Source organism: Opisthocomus hoazin, chromosome 14 (assembly GCF_030867145.1).
Source record: "Opisthocomus hoazin isolate bOpiHoa1 chromosome 14, bOpiHoa1.hap1, whole genome shotgun sequence".
NCBI classification, from domain to species: Eukaryota; Metazoa; Chordata; class Aves; order Opisthocomiformes; family Opisthocomidae; genus Opisthocomus; species Opisthocomus hoazin.
This window is the reverse complement of record NC_134427.1, coordinates 6,583,672-6,601,849: the sequence shown is the minus strand read 5'-3', so window position 1 is coordinate 6,601,849 and position 18,178 is coordinate 6,583,672. Positions and strand designations below refer to the sequence as shown.

The following is an 18,178-nucleotide window of genomic DNA, read 5'->3' as shown; positions in this document are numbered from 1 at the left end:
GCGGTGCATGTGTGCAAAAATCGCAGAAAGTAAGGAATACAAAGAAAGAGAAGGAGCAAAGCTTTTGTAATACATCCTATCTGTTGTTACTAAATACTCACTAGAGAAGGTGTGGAGCAACTTCATCCAACAGACCTCCATTCAGGCTCTCAACTTATAACAGGAGTTTGGGCTTTCCAATTAAATGGAGTGCAAGCCATGCTTCCAGAGGTATAACAACCTCTCTCACATCAAAGAACGTGCAAATTCAAGAACAGCTAAAGAGAAAAGAAGTGCCGTTTTGTAGCTTTCGCCTCTCTCTAGTGGCTTGTATTAAGGAATTCTAAATGGAGTACACAATTTGAGAAGTCATTTAAAGCAGTCTTCAAATCTGAATTGGTTTAACTACAGCCAGAAATTCTTAAACGCTTTAATTTCTTTAATAAGCAACAGCCCCTGAGAGTCTCTTGGACTATTCTTCAATTTTGCCCTTAATATTTACACTTCAGGGAGAAAAGTGGATCCTTAAAATGCATGCCATACAAAATAACTTTGTCTAATGTACAATCCAAATGGTAGCTTCAAAATGTAGCTTCAGAACACAGAACTACCACGGTTTTGCATGCCATTTATTACACATTAGAAGACAGCAACTAAATAAATCCTCAAAATCTTCTGACTGGAAAATTTAGCAAGCAATTTTGCAGACTGTAAGCCAATCTAGAATCCTACTGAGTCTCCGACAGATCTTTTTCAGAAATTGAGCCTTGGAACTAGAACACAAAAGCTATCAGTGAAGTTTCCACTTCCCCGTCTTCCTCACTGACACTTGTCATTGAAGGAGAACACTTCTGTCAAGAAACTTTTAATGAGGCAATGCATAAGCTGCCATCAATATGGTGATGCTATATGCAAATACAGGAGTGTTACTAGAGAAAAAAGTCTCCCAGTATTTGAGGTACCTAACTGTGTATTTACTACACTAGGAAAAACACATGGAGAAAGCTTCTGACATTTCAATATTGCAGTTGATGTGAATGAGAAGAATTATAGAAGTCACTACACAGAGCAAGACTGACTTTTGATTATAATGCAAAATACCAACTTCAGATTCTATTATGCAGAGAAAAGTCACAGATGCAGGCATTAAACTTCTCACGCCAGAAGGCATTGTCTATTTTACATCCACTAATGTGCCAGATTGGGCAAAATCTGTTTCAGCACTTGAAACTGCACAAGGTGGAAAATACTGCAGATCTCTTTCTAGAAGCAGTTTCTTCTACTGCAACAAACTATAAAACTTTTGTTTGACAGAAAAACGACTACTACTTATGAGTATGTTTCATATTGTTATACTTTAAAGCAACAATGGCACAGAAAGTTTTAAAATCTTTTCCCTACACTAAAATTATGGTATTAAATCACACTGAAGTACCTGTTCAGAATTCAAAAAATAACTTTTTCTTATAGTTTTTGTAATAATATATTAAGTATATATATTTGCATTCTGCAGTGCTTCTGATTGTTAATGTCCTTTCTAGAGAGATGCCTCAACTGTCAGAACCATATGCTTGCAAATTAAAGAAATAAATTTTCTGTCAACGTGAGAAATCTGTGCTCCTGTTATTAGTACTTTCTAGTCCACTACACAGACATAATTCTCTTCCCCCAAAGGCATTTTCACTTGATTTTACTCAGAATGCTATGTGTTTCTTTTAACAATACTTTAAAAGAATTATTAAGTGGTGTACCTTTATACCAGGCACACAGTTCTGTATGTTAAGCACTGGAAAAACCCCTCATTATTTCTGAAAGAGACTTTATTATCCATACTGCATTCACAGTCAAGCCCAGCCCCTCGCTTGTAGTTTAGCTGTTCTTGGGAGTCCTAACTGCTCAACTAAACCCAAAATCCATACTCTGTCTATACATATGAGGTATAACTTTAACTTCTCCAACATGCCAGGAGAACATACAGACTGGCCAATGGCCAACTACAGATAACAGCTTTCTATATCCACTTGATTCTTAAGTAAACACCAGCGGGACAACACGAGCTCACAAAACTTCCTATGACTCTGCACAGCCTAGTAACTCCTACTCTTGGGCAGACAAAGCAAGCAGGTAACCTCTATACCAAGCGTTGTAAAACTTCTGAGGAGCTGGACACAATGTTAAGTGATAAATGGTTGGGTTTTTTTTTTAAATACCGTCACAACGTTTAATCCATGAATTGTGATTTATAACTGTTGCTCTTCTGAAATCTGTAATTAAGTTGTTATTATAAAATACTTGGCTAATGTTCCTCCTCTAAATTTTGTGTGTTACATATTTCTTTTTTATGATTTCTGGAAGGCTTGACACTCAGAAGAGTTTCGAGTTAAAAACTATGTATCTTTTCTAAGTAATTCCAAATTACACTTTTCACAACTTATCTGACTTCAGTAAGGTACTTCATGTTTGGTTTTGTTTTGAAGTTGTGTTTGACTGAACCTGCAGAAAGAGAGTGGATTTTGTCAAGTATTCAATAAAATCACAGATTATAAGATGGTAAGAGCAAATACCATGAAAACCAGCAACTGGAATAAGTAGTACAGTGAACGAGGCAGAAATAGGGAAAAAAAGGCTTTGCATAGTTTCAGCAGTAGAGGACCAAGAGGAAAACACTGCAGACTGGGGGAAGGTAAGTGAATATCACTTCTGTCAAAGAATCCAGTTTGTCACAACCTTGTGATTTTTTTATTGGTCTTCCTTTCACATAATCTGCTTCAAGTAAGAAGGAATGCTTTTCCAGTAATCTCTCGATAGGTAATCAGTTTGACCTTTGGTTATACTTTCTAGAATAAAACTGTTTCCTAATTTATTTTTACTTTTCATAAACCTCTAGGTTGATTTTCCATCTTTAAAAAGATCAAATACTTTATTATACCTAATAACAGATTATTGAAGATTTTAGTACACGCATGGGCAGCTCATCTAATCCCATTGACCTTTCCATATTAAAATCCAGTTTTATGCTTTATCTGATAGCTGTTAAAAAAAAAAATCATCTGTTGCTCAAAAGCTGTTTCTTTATTCTTTTATGAAAATTAAAGCAAAACAAGACTTCCTTTTTATTGACGCAGAACTGAGAAAATGCACCCAAGATTTAAATAAAAGTTGAATGTGATGAGTCTTGTATTTGCATTTTATGTATAGTTCAAACTACGAGGCTGCCTTCCACCTAAAAATTATGAAGCACACATCTGAAGTAATCACTGTCACGCATTTAGCTCATATTTGCTTACTTAAAATTCATACAGAGATAATATTTGCTGGTAGATCTCCTTATTTTATGTATAACTAACTGATGCCAATGTCCTCATATTTGTCAGCAAATTTATTTGAAAAGTAGCCTCCCACAGGAAAAATAAACCTAACTGTCCATCTCTGAAACCACTGGTTTATAAAACACCAAACAATCAATAAGAAGTAAAAGTCTTCTCTTCCACCCAACGCATGTTAACTTCCCACACACAAAAAATGACCGCACGTGGCAGAGCAGATGAACATTACAATTAAACAGAAACCAAGAAATACCATGGGGAACTGTTGAAGCAAGTTGTACAAAACACGTTTATTCTGCCAAAAATCTGCTTTGTTACGGAAAAAAAAGAAGGGCTGAAAGGGAAGTTTTGGTCATTAAAAAGGAACAGTAGTTTGGGCTTCTGATAAGAAGCCAGTGCTATTTTTAGGAAATGTAATGAACTTTTATCTTACAGAATTAAATTATAGCTGCAATAAAACCTTTTTCATGAATATTCTAAGCATCAGGATTATTCGTGACTTTGCTCCCATTAATGTGCTTTCTCTCTTTTGGATGCTATAGCTTAACTAAACTTGACTAACTCTTTTGGTTTAATTCCTCAAGTCAACTTGCAGAACATCAGAGGCTTTGAATTAAACTACAAAAATCTCACAGCTGCAAGGTAAAGTGTTAGCCACAGAATAAAATTAATAAAAGATCATCAAACGTGGTTAGTAAACCATAAACCTTTGTAAAGAATTTAACAAGAGATGTAGGAACAAAAAGATTAAACTTAAAAAAATCACCTCCAGAATAAAAATATCAAGTGGTAAAAAACACTTCCGGAATTTAAATAAGATGACAAACTGCTATCTGCATAAATAAAATTAATCACTATGTTACTCTATCATAGGTCCTTGTGACCATGCTGGCCAGACCAGTGACACTTACAGGGTAAGGTTGAGGGGTGGGGGGGATCAGCTTGAGGACATTATCTGAGTCCATATCAGAGGCTGGGAACAAACAACATTGAGAGCAAATAGCAAAATTCATATTAACTGTAAAAATTCGTTGTGTAACATCCATAGCTTTCCTCAGATATAAGTAGCCAGCTGTACGCTGTTTAAGCATGCACTTCTATTTCTATATATGTTTATATATATATGGTATATTCAGGATGGTAATGTACAAGTTATCTCTTCAGTCTCTATACTGCCTTAAAACACAATACTATCCTCAACTCTGTACAGATAGATCAGTTCCGTTTTGCCAGTTGGCATTCATGCCAATCAAGTATTCATCAGCAAAGAGGAAAGTGAAGCATGGAGCCATTTAATCAATACAAATAAAATTTAGTTTATATGCAGAAAAATATTCATCAAAAGGTACCTGGCATTTTAGAAACAGAAAAAAAAAAAAAGTATGACAAAGACAATCACATAAATCTGTGAATAAGTTAGAGATGAAACAACAGCAAGTTAGAGAATGGTTCATCAGCCAACCTAAGTCCTTGGGGAAACAAGAGTTCTGCTCTCACTAGACCCAAGTTTAAAATAGAAGATGACAAACTGAAAAAAAAAAAAAAGTCTAATTAAAAAAAAATACCCAACAGCTGACCACTGCACTGAAGAGAGACACCAACTGACACTGAAAAAAAAGATGACAAAAAACTGCAAGAGAAAATCTGGACAGAGTTAGTGGAAATGCTTATCCAACTTCTTTCCTCCCCTCTTTCCCTTCAGACTCTCGTGTTCCCAAAGTATTTATCTTCTCATGAACCAGCAAGGCTCACTCAAAATAAAACAGTCTGCGATGTGTTCAACAGCCACTATCACATAGCCTTCACTTTTGATATCTAAGCAACAAGTACACCAAGTAGGACAGTGTATTTTTCATAAAAAGACATCCAAAATATGAATGAAGTTTTCTATCACATTCACCAGGCCATACTGCTGACTGACCAAGAATAAAATCAGTATTAATCATTGATTGTATAGTATAATTAAACTGTACATTTTATATACCATCTGGGATCCTAAGAAAGCGTGTTTGTGATTCTCTATTCAAAGGTTCATTTAAGTGTTAAAATGAGACACGTGCTGTGTGTGTACGCATGCACACACATAGGTCTTCACTCTCAAGCAACCAGACTTCCAAGGCTTAATGATAAGCTAGCCATCATCACCACTCATAAAAATCACGTATCATAAGTGATCTAAGTACTTAACTGAAACATGCTGTATTATTTCCACAATCTACTTCAGAAAAAAGTTACTTTATCACTGTCTTTCCCCTCCTCACTTTTTCTCAGGTCAATAAATACCAGAAAAGCCAAATCCACTGCATCATCAATGCTGACAGGTTACATAATCCTATGACCTACAAGTGAAATGTTGGAAGTATTTAATGTCAAAGCAACAGCTATTACCTTTAGGAGTTTATCTATTTGCTTACCTTTGCTTGCACTCTCCACATGCTGCAATTCATCTGGAAATTTTAAGATGTCCCGGTAATTCTCCTCACAGATTTCTGCCACAAAATGTAATAGGGTTGTTTTCTGATCTGATGATTTAGTATCTCGAATCTAAACAGTGAATACGGGACACCACAGAAAGAAAAAATGTTACTTTTTTTAGTAAAATGTTTAAATAAAGTGAATATTGCAGATGTAAACCCACTGGAAAAAAGTTACCTAAACTGGTTGCCTGCAAATTAAACAAATCTACACAATGAAATTTCTGTAGTCTGAAATTCTAAAGAACTGCAAAGGGAATCTATCCCTATGCTGTATTTTTTAACGAATAATTATGCCGAGAAGAAAATCTGAAGACAGTCCATAAAGTTTTAAGATTTTTAGCAACACCAGTTCAGAACGCTTGCTGAAATTAAAAAAAAAACAACCCGAGATTAAACAGAACAGAATTAAATTTAGTTCATTCCTCCAAAGCTCCCCATGGCCAGATATCTAAACGAATCCCTTTGAAATGCTGCATAGCTGGACACCATGTTAAAAGTCAGAATTCGTTCTTTTACCCATCAAGTTAAAGAAAATCCTTGTTGCAAACCCACAATTCTTTATTGAAGCAAAACCTAAAGCATACTGCTTTATCCTGAAGACTTTCTGACAAATTCTTACACAGACACATGAAATAAATGTCTCACCCCAACCCCCACTGGAACACAAAATGACCATAGAAGCAAAGGTAATCCTAACTGCCAGTAAAGGAAATTTAGTACATCCAGATTTATTGATGATATACATAAAAATTGTGCATTGTGCAAAGAAAGAGGTAGTAGCATATTTTCACTATCTGCTCAACTGCAGCGGCAATTTTTAGTGGTCTGAAATAACCTAGACTTGAAGGTGGTAAGACCCTCTGTTCTGCATTAACCTAAGTGCATCAACAGCTAGAATCAGTTTATTATTTTTAAAAATTACTTCTGAAATAATAGGTAAAATACAGGTCTAGTGGCAAATTTCCAAGTAAACATAGATACCTGTGGCTAAATTCCATGGCAGAGAACATGTATATATGCAAAGGAACGTCATGAACTTAAGCGAATGAGAAAATGAGTCCAAATTTAGTTTCTCCATTTTTACACAGACATAAAGAACGAAGGCACGAGTTGACTGCAGATTTAGTGGAAGTAGAGGTTACCCTTCATTAACAAAGGCAATAGAGACAGTAGGTGTAGGTAAGAGTTTGAGATGAGTGTACTTTGCTTTCTATAGAGAATCAGTTGCACATCTGTAAAGATTTTTTTAACAGAATTTTACTAATTCATCTAGTACAGTTCTTACAAGTAAGCTACAACACACACAACAAATGAAATCAAGGATTTATTTAAGAAGAATGCATAAATGTGTGCGTAAAATCTCCTATTTGTTTTCTCATTCTCTAAATCACTAGAAGTTCTAATTCTATAATCCTCATGACAGGCTTGCCATCGATGTTCAATTTAATACAGCCCTTTCAGCTTTAAGGATTACCCTGTTAAGAATAAATGGGTGCAGCTGAAAAACAGGCTTTTAAAAATATAAGGTATTTAGGCAATTAAGAAAGCAATTTAATTCATACCGATTTGGTGATTAAAGACTAAACAATGCTCAGTAATAGTATGCAGTTAAAAGGTTTTAATGTGTCAAATACATAGAAGTTTTTCCAACTAGAAAAAAAACATAGATTTAGTGGCTAAACATCTGCATGGTAAAAAGAAATGGCATTTCAATTTGTCTGTGAACAAGAACTGTGGGATTAGCAGTCTGATCTCTCTGACATCGTCAAGTGGATAAAGCACTTTCTTTTTCTAAATGGACAAAATTATTTTGCCTTCAGATTACACCTGAAACATGTTTTGCCACCAACAGTAACATCATATTAACAAGAGTTTATATTAGCACCTGCTGAGTTGTTTAAAACCTGCAGTAAACAGCCATCCAGATCTTAAACACCTGTGGCAAATTCGCTTCTTGGGCCCCATTGAGAAACCCATCTCAGCTACATTCATCCATATTTTCAATAGCTGAGACACAATGAGTAACATTTAGCTCTGCTTGATCTTTAGAATCAATATACATACTTTAAAAACCAAGTTCTAAGCCTACTAATACAATGAGAAGGTAAGACAGATAGGTGTTTCTTGAGTGTAGTTTAGCAGATATTACTTAAATATAAAAACAGAAACGAAAGGTAACAATTGGAATACCAATAACATGATGGCTCTGCCTTTACATTCTCTGTATTCACAGACTATATTTGTATTAAGGGTAAATTATTTGTCTCCTCTCTCTTTTTATTCTTGGGTAGAACTTAACATTTTCTACTTTACGGAAAAGACAACTCTGGGTATTCTGAATTAAAAAGTCATCTTTTAAGAATGCAAATTTTGTTTTCCTCATATCCAGTTAAAGTGTATCTTGCTTGAATTTATGATCCCTGTCTCTCATTCTTTTGCTGTACACTTTCCTAAAAAGCTTGGCTCCACCTTTACAGTAGCCTCTTTGGTACTGGAAGGTTGCTACAGGTCTTACTTGGGTTAGCACACTAAGGACAAAACATGGCGGGGGGGGGGGGGGGGGGGGGGGGGGGGATCAACATTTTTTCCTTCTTGTTTTCATTCCACACCCTTTTCTTCACTATTTTCACAAACAATCACAGCTGAGACTTACAGCAAACAGTGATTAGAACTCCTTTTTTTAAATATGGTGGATCTTAAATGCATCTTAACAGACAATTGAATCAGAAACACATACTTTAACGCAATATTCTATGGGTTCTAAATTCCCAGTGATATTATGGGTTCGTATAGGAGTAAAAAAGGAAAAATGACATCCATTTCACAGTCTTATTAAGAGTTCCAGCCTCATGACTGTAGGTACGTATGGACATAGGCCAGTGCAAAAGCAAGCCCCTTGCAAAGGAGAAGGTGGACTGTACAAAGGGTTACATCTTTAGAAGCAGCCAGCATTTCTTTCATACTGACCTAGGTATGTTAAACAAACAACAAAAAAATCAAACAAAATAGGTTATAAAAAGGATTTCTCTTCCTGTCTAATAAATATAGGTCCTAGAAGAGAAGTCTGTGAATCCTAAAAATCCCTGCCTTTCAAATGTTTTTGTATTATGCCCTCTGTATTTTTATCCTTCTAGTTCTCAAAGCACTACCATATTGGAGAAGTCATAACAGTAGTTCCCTGAGACTTGGTAAACCAACAAAACTCACCAACAGTAACGGAATACACTATTTAGAATACAAATTACTGCTTTACTTCTACACCTTTAGTAGTGTTAACACACCGGAACATAAATGCTTTTACAGAGCAGTGTCTGTATATTTGGCATTTGCAAAACACTAACAATACATGTCACTGACTCAAGGTTTTCCAAATTTATTTACTTACAAAAAACCCACTAACACTGTGGTATTAAAATCTTCAAATACAGGTTTTGATTCTATGGCCTTTCTTCATCTGAGCAAGAGAATTTGGGAATAACACCTGGTAGTAAAATTAATAAAGAAATAAATTGCTCGGTGTAGGCTTCAGAAAGCAGCTTCCAGCTGAGTGCTCAATACTCTCAGATTCACTGCTTGGGAAAGGATTACAGACTCATATACAGAGAACGTAATACTCACAGCACACCCATTCAGATCGAGTAATACACAAAGTACAACGCTTAGGTCTGTAGCTCAGAAATAACATCACTATAATGAAAATCTCCTTTACATGTAGTATCTTGGTAAAGCATTTAAAACATTTAAATCACACCACAACCCACTTCCAGCAATTATTTTTTTTACCAGGTACTCTTGGATTCAGTTTTCAGGTGTGGGGGTTAAAAATGACAGACAATGTAAGGAAAAATGTACGTTTTAACTATCACTAGAGTGACATTTGATTATTATAGCTATAAAAAAAAGCTTTTTATTGTTTGGTTTTTTTATGAGATTACATAACTTTTCATATCCTTGAAATCTTTCCCACCTTAACAGAAAAGGGGTTGGTAGACAACTAATAAGTGTACACTAGTCAGTAATACTCAAACTAGATAAATAGCTTGTCTTGTACTATTTACACTATGAATAAGAAGTAACATAATATTACTTATTATATAAAATACACATTGATCCATCTAGAGTACTACACAACCTTTGTTAAATTAAAGGGACGCTTGCTGTTAGTCTTTAATTCACTACAAAAAGAAGTTGTACCCTACATATGCCTAAAGCAAACCTCCTTCTGGTAAATTTAATTTCTGTCTAGTGCAACTTTACAGAACTACAGGCGTTCTCTGGTCCTTGATAAGAGACAGTAACTGCTGCAGTAGGGGTTCAGAACAGCAGTTGGATCATTCGTACATATTAATCAAACGCAACAACTGGTAAAAAGATTTACCTTTAGTGAATTACTACAGCAGCCTCCCCAAACTTTATTACTTTTTCTGCCATATTTATATTTTTCACAGAGCACTTAACACTTAGGCAATCATGAATGCTCTAGTGCATACGTCAGAGTAGCTGCTACTGCTTGCCAGTCTTGATACAGCACATGAATTTTAATGTTGATCTCTCTCGTTTGAACAAAATTAAGTTCTCTGTCTACTGCCAAAGGTTGTTTACAAATCATTTCTTTCTTCAATAACATCATGCACTGCAATATAACATCCACAAAGATAATCTGTTTTTAAGGATTTGCAATTACTATGCAGGCATTAGCTTTTTAGCTATGACCAGACAGGTTTGAATTCATACTTTCTTTTCTTTATCACGTTTTATTAAAAGCTGTTACCAAATAACAGATTTCTGTGTACAAAATGACCAGTTGTTTATAGAACTTATTTCACAAAAAAAAGTCATCCCAGATCAATACCTGCAATACATTTAAGCATTTAATACCTGCAATACATTTAAGATTGTTCAAGGATGACAAAAAAAAAAAAATCAGGTTCTATTGAAAAGTGAATTCATCACATTAGGATACCTCATCATTAAAACAACTCTGTTTTCTGTGTGTTCTGCACACAGAAATGTGTACACAGATGTATGTTCTACATTGCTGTCTGACTCAAAAAACAAAATTAAAAGAACTTTTATCATGGGCAGAAAGTCCAACAACCAACATAGTTTAAGTCCCTGGCTGAAAAAGCAAAAAAAACCAAAAAAACCCCCACAAACTAAAAACTTACAAACATCAAGCCTTTAAAAATCATTGATCAAACATCCACTGGCTTGACTCCCCTTACCCTAATATGTTTTCTGGTTATTTTTTCTGAGACTTAAATCCTTGGCTTCGGGCAAAAGATCAGCATGTGGTAAAGAACAGCTAAAAGCTAACATATGACTCAAGTCAGCTAGATTTATTATAGATTCTATTCACAGAAGAGCTGAAGTCCTTCCAGAGCAACAATATTCATAGGATAATACTGTTATTTAACCTACACTTTACTTTGTCCCATCAAGAACCATAACAGAGAGTCACCAAAATAAGTCAAAAAATCAGACAAAGAAATGACACCTCCAAACATTAAGCCAGATGGTCTTGTTTGATTTTGAATCTCCTGTTGAAGCAGTTCTTACTTCAGGCAAGTAATGTTTAAAACTGGTAAGAACTCCTTCTCCTCGTTCTAAAGTTGCTTTAAAAAAAAAGTAGCAGGTTTTGTGGCAAATAAAAAATTAGGACAAAGTTTCATTGGCACATTATATCTGACTTCTAATCTAACAATGTACCTGAGGTTATGGAAGGGCGACTTCTGAATTGTAACATCCTATTGCTCATCGTGGTTCCATACATAAAAACCACTAGTGCACAAAATATTAAAATAAGTTAGTAATTTTTGTGCTTTACAGCTATTCTATCAAAATGCAAAATAAACGCTCACAAATTCCTCTTAAAAAGCTTGACGACTGAAATACAATGCCTGGGAGCAGAAATACAGACACTTGAAATTGAAGGAAGACCTCTAATGGGGTAACAGTGTGTTCTGAAATTGCCACCACACAAAAAATAAAAAACATAAGAAAAGTCTTCCAGTGTTCACACAGCCTTTAAAATTGAGTAGCAACCAGATGCCCCACAGAGGAAAAAACATGGCAGCCAGCTGACACTGGCAAACAGACTGCTGCCTTGCTCTTGCTGTTAGATGTCACTTCTCTTATTGTCTTCTTCAGCCAAGGAATGTAAATTAGAAATCTGCATTCACAGCAAGACTTCAGTAAACAGGACAATACATTCACCCATCATGCTTACACAGACAGAAGTTGCCATTTTCACAGTGAATAGCAATTATTGATCAACAATCACTAATTTTGAGACTGTTTGAATAATGTAATCAAGCTGGTAAGTGGCTGTACACAGATACTAAACCTGCTTCTTATAAAGGCTGGTGTAGTTTAACATTTTTTACTATCCACAACAGTTAGCAAAGGCCTGTCAGAGTGTACTCTTAGTTAAGAGCACAAAGCCAATAAAGCCGTCTTACTACTTTGAGTGGAAAATGGGAGGGCAGAATTTTAAAGCTATTGAAAACAGGATTGAAATGCAATTATCAGCTGAAAATAACCAATGCATAAAAAGAGTCATTACCCAAATATAAGTTTGGATTCTTAGCAGTGAATTAAAAAAAAAATATTCATCACAAATACTGTGTAAACATCTCTTGCTTATAAAATTAAACTTCAATGGAGTAGAAGATTACTTCTCTAAATACGATACTAAAGCTTAAGTCCAGGTACAACATCATTTGAGAAAAAAAATAACTCTTTCAAAAGCCTATTATTATAATAATCTAATTCAAATTAGAATGGCAAATACATTAAAAAAATGAAAACTGGAGCTTGAAATAGCAGAAAATATCTTTTATCTCAAGTAATAAACAACTAAATCTGAATTGCAGACCAGGCACATGTCACTGTCCAGAGAAACTTATCTACATTTCCATTAACTGACTTGTTCTGAGCTTGGAACATATGATTCATAATTCACAAGGTTTAATCAATATGTAGAGCTACTAATGACACAATTCCACGTCTACATGTTGGTGAATACTTTTTCTTCCCCCCCTCCAACAAACATCACTGTCTTAGTGATTATTTTAATTTTAGACATTGCCTTGTAACAAAATACTGCTGGTACCTAAATGCAACAGCACAATCAACACTTTATCAGGGAGAACATTTAAGTATTTTCTCCAATGTCACAGGAGGAAGAAAAAAAGACTTCCCTCAGAAATACCTATCTCGAAAACAAAAAGTTAACAAATATAATTTGTTTCTGAGGGCAAGGCTGAATTAAATAGTCATAGATTTTTGTCTCAGTTATTTTAAATGGAATTTAGCTGTAAGCACAGATTGCTGTGCTTCAGCAATTACTCAGTTCAGTAGAGAACAATTTGCAAGATTAGTCAATCTACATGAGCTGTGTCAACATCTGGGGGATTTGCATTGACAGCAATTCAGACATCTATCACCTGGAGTGCAGGAACCTTCTCAAGTCCGTGCTATGCTAGGGTACTCTTCATGCACAGCCATCACTTCCCCTCCCCCTCATTAACAAGCAGTTTCCCATTTAAAATATTAATTGCCCTTTAGATTCCACTACTACCAAAAATGCAGCACTAGATCTACGAAAAAAATCCTTCAACTTGGCCACTCTTCAAAAAAGCTATTAAAGAAGGAAAATATTTCAGGGGATGGTTTGTATTTTACCAGAAGTCAGCAACAGCTTTGTATGAAACTACAGTATGTAGAGTTTTTCTCTACTGAAATATGTCAGATCAGACTTGCTGTGTATCTAAAATATTCCCCCCCCACAAGGTTAAATCTCCTACACATCAGATTTCCTCATGGTGGCCAAAACAAGGACTTGAAACCTGGACCTCTGTTTAGACCAAACAAAAAATAACTGAAAAATTCCTCCGCAAGATTTATGCTAACTTTTTAGAAAAAAAAAAAAATCTGTTCATAGATGTTGCATCCCTTCATTTTAAAGATACTTTCAAAGGTACTTTACAAACCGAGGTGGTCAAGTTCAGATCAATACCTTACACATATTTTACCATACAAATAAACAAGCACTGTATATTAAATTCTGCCTGCTATGCATCCTAATGTTCTCATTGCTTCCCTTGTTTTGCCACCACAACTGAAGTTAAACCTGGGATAACAATGTCCATCTTTAACCCCAAACACTTGTTTCAGTGACACTGCTTGAGGGATAGCTGTATAGAAGATAGGAAGAAAGGCGAGTAGCTAGACCTATTTACCATATTCAGAGATCTTTGTTTATCCTGTTGACTAGATGACAGCTGAACAAATTCAGATCAAAAAACCTGTTTCACTTGTATACTCCAGAAAGACTCAGGACAGACTTACAATTAAACTGCCTTAAATAGCCATTGCACTAAGACAGCTATAGCAGGGGACCATCCTAGAAACGTTTACTCCATATTTGTCCATCCATTATTAAAAATGGATGTACAGTCAGTAAACTACGGTGACTGAACGTTTTGCCTGTTTAGGGTACTTTCCCACGTGTCCCGAGTTTCATGAATCTGCACTTACAAGTTTTATAGCTTCATCTTACCTTGCAAAGAAAACTGACGTTAAAACCAAGAGACTGTGCATTTCTGGAGCCAGAGTTCATGTAGTTTCCAAGGAAGAGCACTAACTCTAAAAGCTTACTAAAGCCCTCACTCTTCTTCAGCTCTTCACAAGCCAGCGTAACCGCCATAATGTCAGGTTTGATGTTGTTTACGTGCTCTTCAAACATAAGCCTGAAAAGGATCCCATTGAGACGCGACTGCAACTTTTTCACTGAACTCATCTGCAAAATAAGAGACATTAAATCAGAACATAAAAAAACAAAAGCTTATTTACACAAAATAGCTTATACTAAAAAAAACAAAAATAGCACCAAAAACACAACTGTGCAGCCAGCCAGACTACAGTTTCCGCATGTTTCCATTGCCTATGTTGCATTTCCAGGAATCTGTACAGAATCACAGAATAGTAGGGTTTGGAAGGGACCTCTGTGGGTCATCTAGTCCAACCCCCCTGCCGAAGCAGGGTCACCTACAGTAGGCCGCACAGGATCTTGTCCAGGCGGGTCTTGAATATCTCCAGAGAAGGAGACTCCACAACCTCCCTGGGCAGCCTGTTCCAGTGCTCCGTCACCCTCAGAGGGAAGAAGTTCTTCCTCATGTTCAGACGGAACTTCCTGTGCCTCAGTTTGTGCCCATTGCCCCTTGTCTTGTCACTGGGCACCACTGAAAAGAGCTTGGCCCCATCCTCCTGACACCCACCCTTCAGATATTTGTAGGCATTTATAAGGTCCCCTCGCAGCCTTCTCTTCTTCAGGCTGAACAAGCCCAGTTCCCTCAACCTCTCCTCGTAGGGGAGATGCTCCAGTCCCCTCACCATCCTTGTAGCCCTCCGCTGGACTCTCTCCACAGGTATTTTTCCCCAAACCATAGGCTTTGCCTAAATAGATTCAATGAAGCAACATTTTGACAATAATGAGTGCTTTGTGTTACCAAACTATTTAACTTGTCAACTCTAACCTCACTAGCAACAAATGCACCCTGCCAGAACCCTTCATCCCAGCAAAGGAAACACAAGCCGACTCCACCAGTTACCAAGAACCACAGATCAGCCTGAAGGTACACGCGGCAAACACTTTGTCACTTCTCCAGCGATGTCACCTTTGAGCTCTGATATTTACCAATTTCCTAAAACTAAGCTTCTTTGTTTTTCTTCCTTCCAAAATGGCACAACAACCTCTCAAATGCGTGTGCTGATACCAGCACAAACACAAACAGCTACACTTCAGTCTGGTTAAACTGCAGAACTCTACTTTCCATTTTTTGACTCTCTTACTGAGCTTACACGTAGCTGTCGACTTGCTTTTGGTCACCGGGAGAGCAATACAGGAGACAGATGATGAACCCCCAGGGACACTTCTGGAAGGACATGGGAATATCTAAGGGAGTTTGAGACAGAGGAGATCAAGCTTCACTAGTCAGATATTCATATAAAGCCAGGTCACATTAGTACTATTGTTCATGAAATATTTTCTGCTGTTGTACTGATCTGAGCTGTTAATTGTGGTATTTACAGATGACATCAGTGCTACACCTAACAGAGTCTGTATTTTTGCAATTTTTAACCAAAACGAAACCCAAACTAGTCTTTGTTCAGTGCTTATCTATACTTGTCAGGAGTTATCAAATAAATAATATGAATCCTACCAGTATCGATAGTTACCAAACAAGCTCAAAGGTGTATTAAAGATACACTATGATATATATTTGATCCTAAGACTTTTCAAATTCATGCCATCAAACAGCTCTAACCTGTGTATCCCAAAGAATAATCAGATTCAGAAGATGGATAAAGAGGTATTGGATGAAATTCACAACAATAGGTTCTATATAAAAAGCAATATACTCAGAGATACTAAAGCAAGAATATACTTCTGGCACACTCTTTCAGTTCTGATCCCATGACATCGTATTTTGTAGGCAACATACTGCCCGCTTTTCAACCTCTTGTCTTTTTGTCCTTTTAAGCAAATTTTGTAGAACCACTGCCCAAGATACCATTACCTTCATGTTTCAGACATTTTGCAAAAGGTAGTATCGTACTAATTTCTTCCTGATCTGATAAAAAGATGGGAGGCTATAAATCCGCATTGTAACATGGTAAATGACAGAGATACTGAAAAGTATCTACAATAGTGATTCATTAGTTTAAATCCCTAAGACCAATTTCATTACACTAGTTACAAAAACAGGTCCATGTCTTTCATATTTTGCACAAGCGATCAGTATTCTTTTCTCCTACTTAGCAGCGGACTGTAATTCACAGGAGATGTTTAAATTTAAGAGAAAAATACGTACTGAAAATTTTTAATCCTCTTAAAAATTTTCATTTAAATGCAAGAATGATTACCTTCCAAATCTAACTCCTAATTTTAATTAGCAGAATACAGAAAGATTTCTCCCCCAATGTATTCACTATCAGTGGTGTTCCTGAAGAACTTTGTCCCCGTGAAAGAAAAGCTTTGTTATGTGACAAATCACAGATGTCACTATCAAAACAGAAGAATATTTCTGTGCTCGTGTCTCTGTTGTCCAAAGCTCTACCATGGCTCCTTGAGGAACCTTGATTGTTCTACCCGTGTTATCTACCACACAGCTACCAGAAGCAGCAGCAATAACTTTCACAGGAAAGACTTGGCTGGCCTGTAAATGATCAATTCATACTAAAATAAACATAACTCTGACGGCACTCCAGATGGTCTCCAACAACTCATATGATCAAACTGGAAGGAGGAAAAGGAAAGGATCAGAAAAGAAGCGTTTCAGCATAACTTGCAATCCTTTTCTATAAATCTCCACAGTCACAAATTTCTCTGTGAGCCTCTATAAGCCAACATCATGCAAAGTCAGGAACCATTATTCTTCTAATCATTCTGTATTTCAGAAACTTCATACTGAAAACATCTTCTTTGAAAGGATCTACCTTCACTGAGCCGCAGGAGATGAGAATTAAAATTAATCACATAATTTGCTTTGACTTTTGTGGAACAATCTCCAGTTATGATTTTACTCAAAATGGCGCAGAAAAAAAAAGTTGTGAAAAGCTTTAGATCCTGCAAACAGTGCAACAAAACATGTATAAGCCAACAGAACGCTGTGACTTCAACATTTGTAAAGAATAAGCCTTTACAACACCTCAGCTAATTTGTACTTAGCTTCTTGTTTTAATGCTGTGAAGTGTTGTGGAACGCTGACCATTTATTTGCTTTGCAAGGTAGTCTGAGTACCAAACCAGCAGCAACTTTTAATTTCATTTGCTGATCTGCGTAATACTTTAAAAGTATCTTGATAATTTCATAAAAGCTGTTTCAAGCGGGTTGTTTCCTCAGAATTCACAACATTTTTATATACATTATGCTCTCTATGTATCAATAGCAGATGAACACAAATACTATTTTATTTATTCCTTCCCCACCCTGCCCCAGTTTCTCTTTCATATGCATGTTTCTAAATACACTTGTTCAATGACTGATAAATGTATTAAACTTAGAGGAATCTTCTGAAAACAGGTAAAGTTCAAAGATTATATTCACTTAGAAAAAGGTCAAATTGTTTACAGTTCTACAAAATTAGTGTCAAAGGCATATAAGAAATAACAGATTCAAATAGATGCATGTAATAGCAAGCATTAGATTCCATGACAAACAGTTAAAACAGTAAGAAAATGGATACTTCTTTTCCAGCTAACTGTGAGCACCAAACAGCAAGTCAGTAGTTCCCCCTCTGAGCTTTCATAAAGGTCCTCACCCGAATTCTCTACCTAACCAAGTTCTTTACTCAGTTGTTTATTTTTTATTATCATCATTCAATTCTCAAG

The 18,178-nt window shown here is 36.0% G+C and overlaps 1 protein-coding gene across 4 annotated transcripts in view; it reads right to left on the bottom strand.

Annotated features, from left to right (window-relative positions):
• DIAPH2 (diaphanous related formin 2) overlaps window positions 1-18,178 on the bottom strand; it is a 245,851-nt gene that overhangs the window by 132,094 nt on the left and 95,579 nt on the right. For all 4 annotated transcript variants that reach the window (XM_075435212.1, XM_075435213.1, XM_075435214.1 and 1 more), the window contains 2 exons: window positions 14,346-14,585; window positions 5,720-5,849 (listed from right to left, as the gene is read on the bottom strand). In XM_075435212.1, the coding sequence (XP_075291327.1) occupies window positions 5,720-5,849; window positions 14,346-14,585 (370 nt within the window). The remainder of the gene's footprint in view (window positions 1-5,719; window positions 5,850-14,345; window positions 14,586-18,178) is intronic.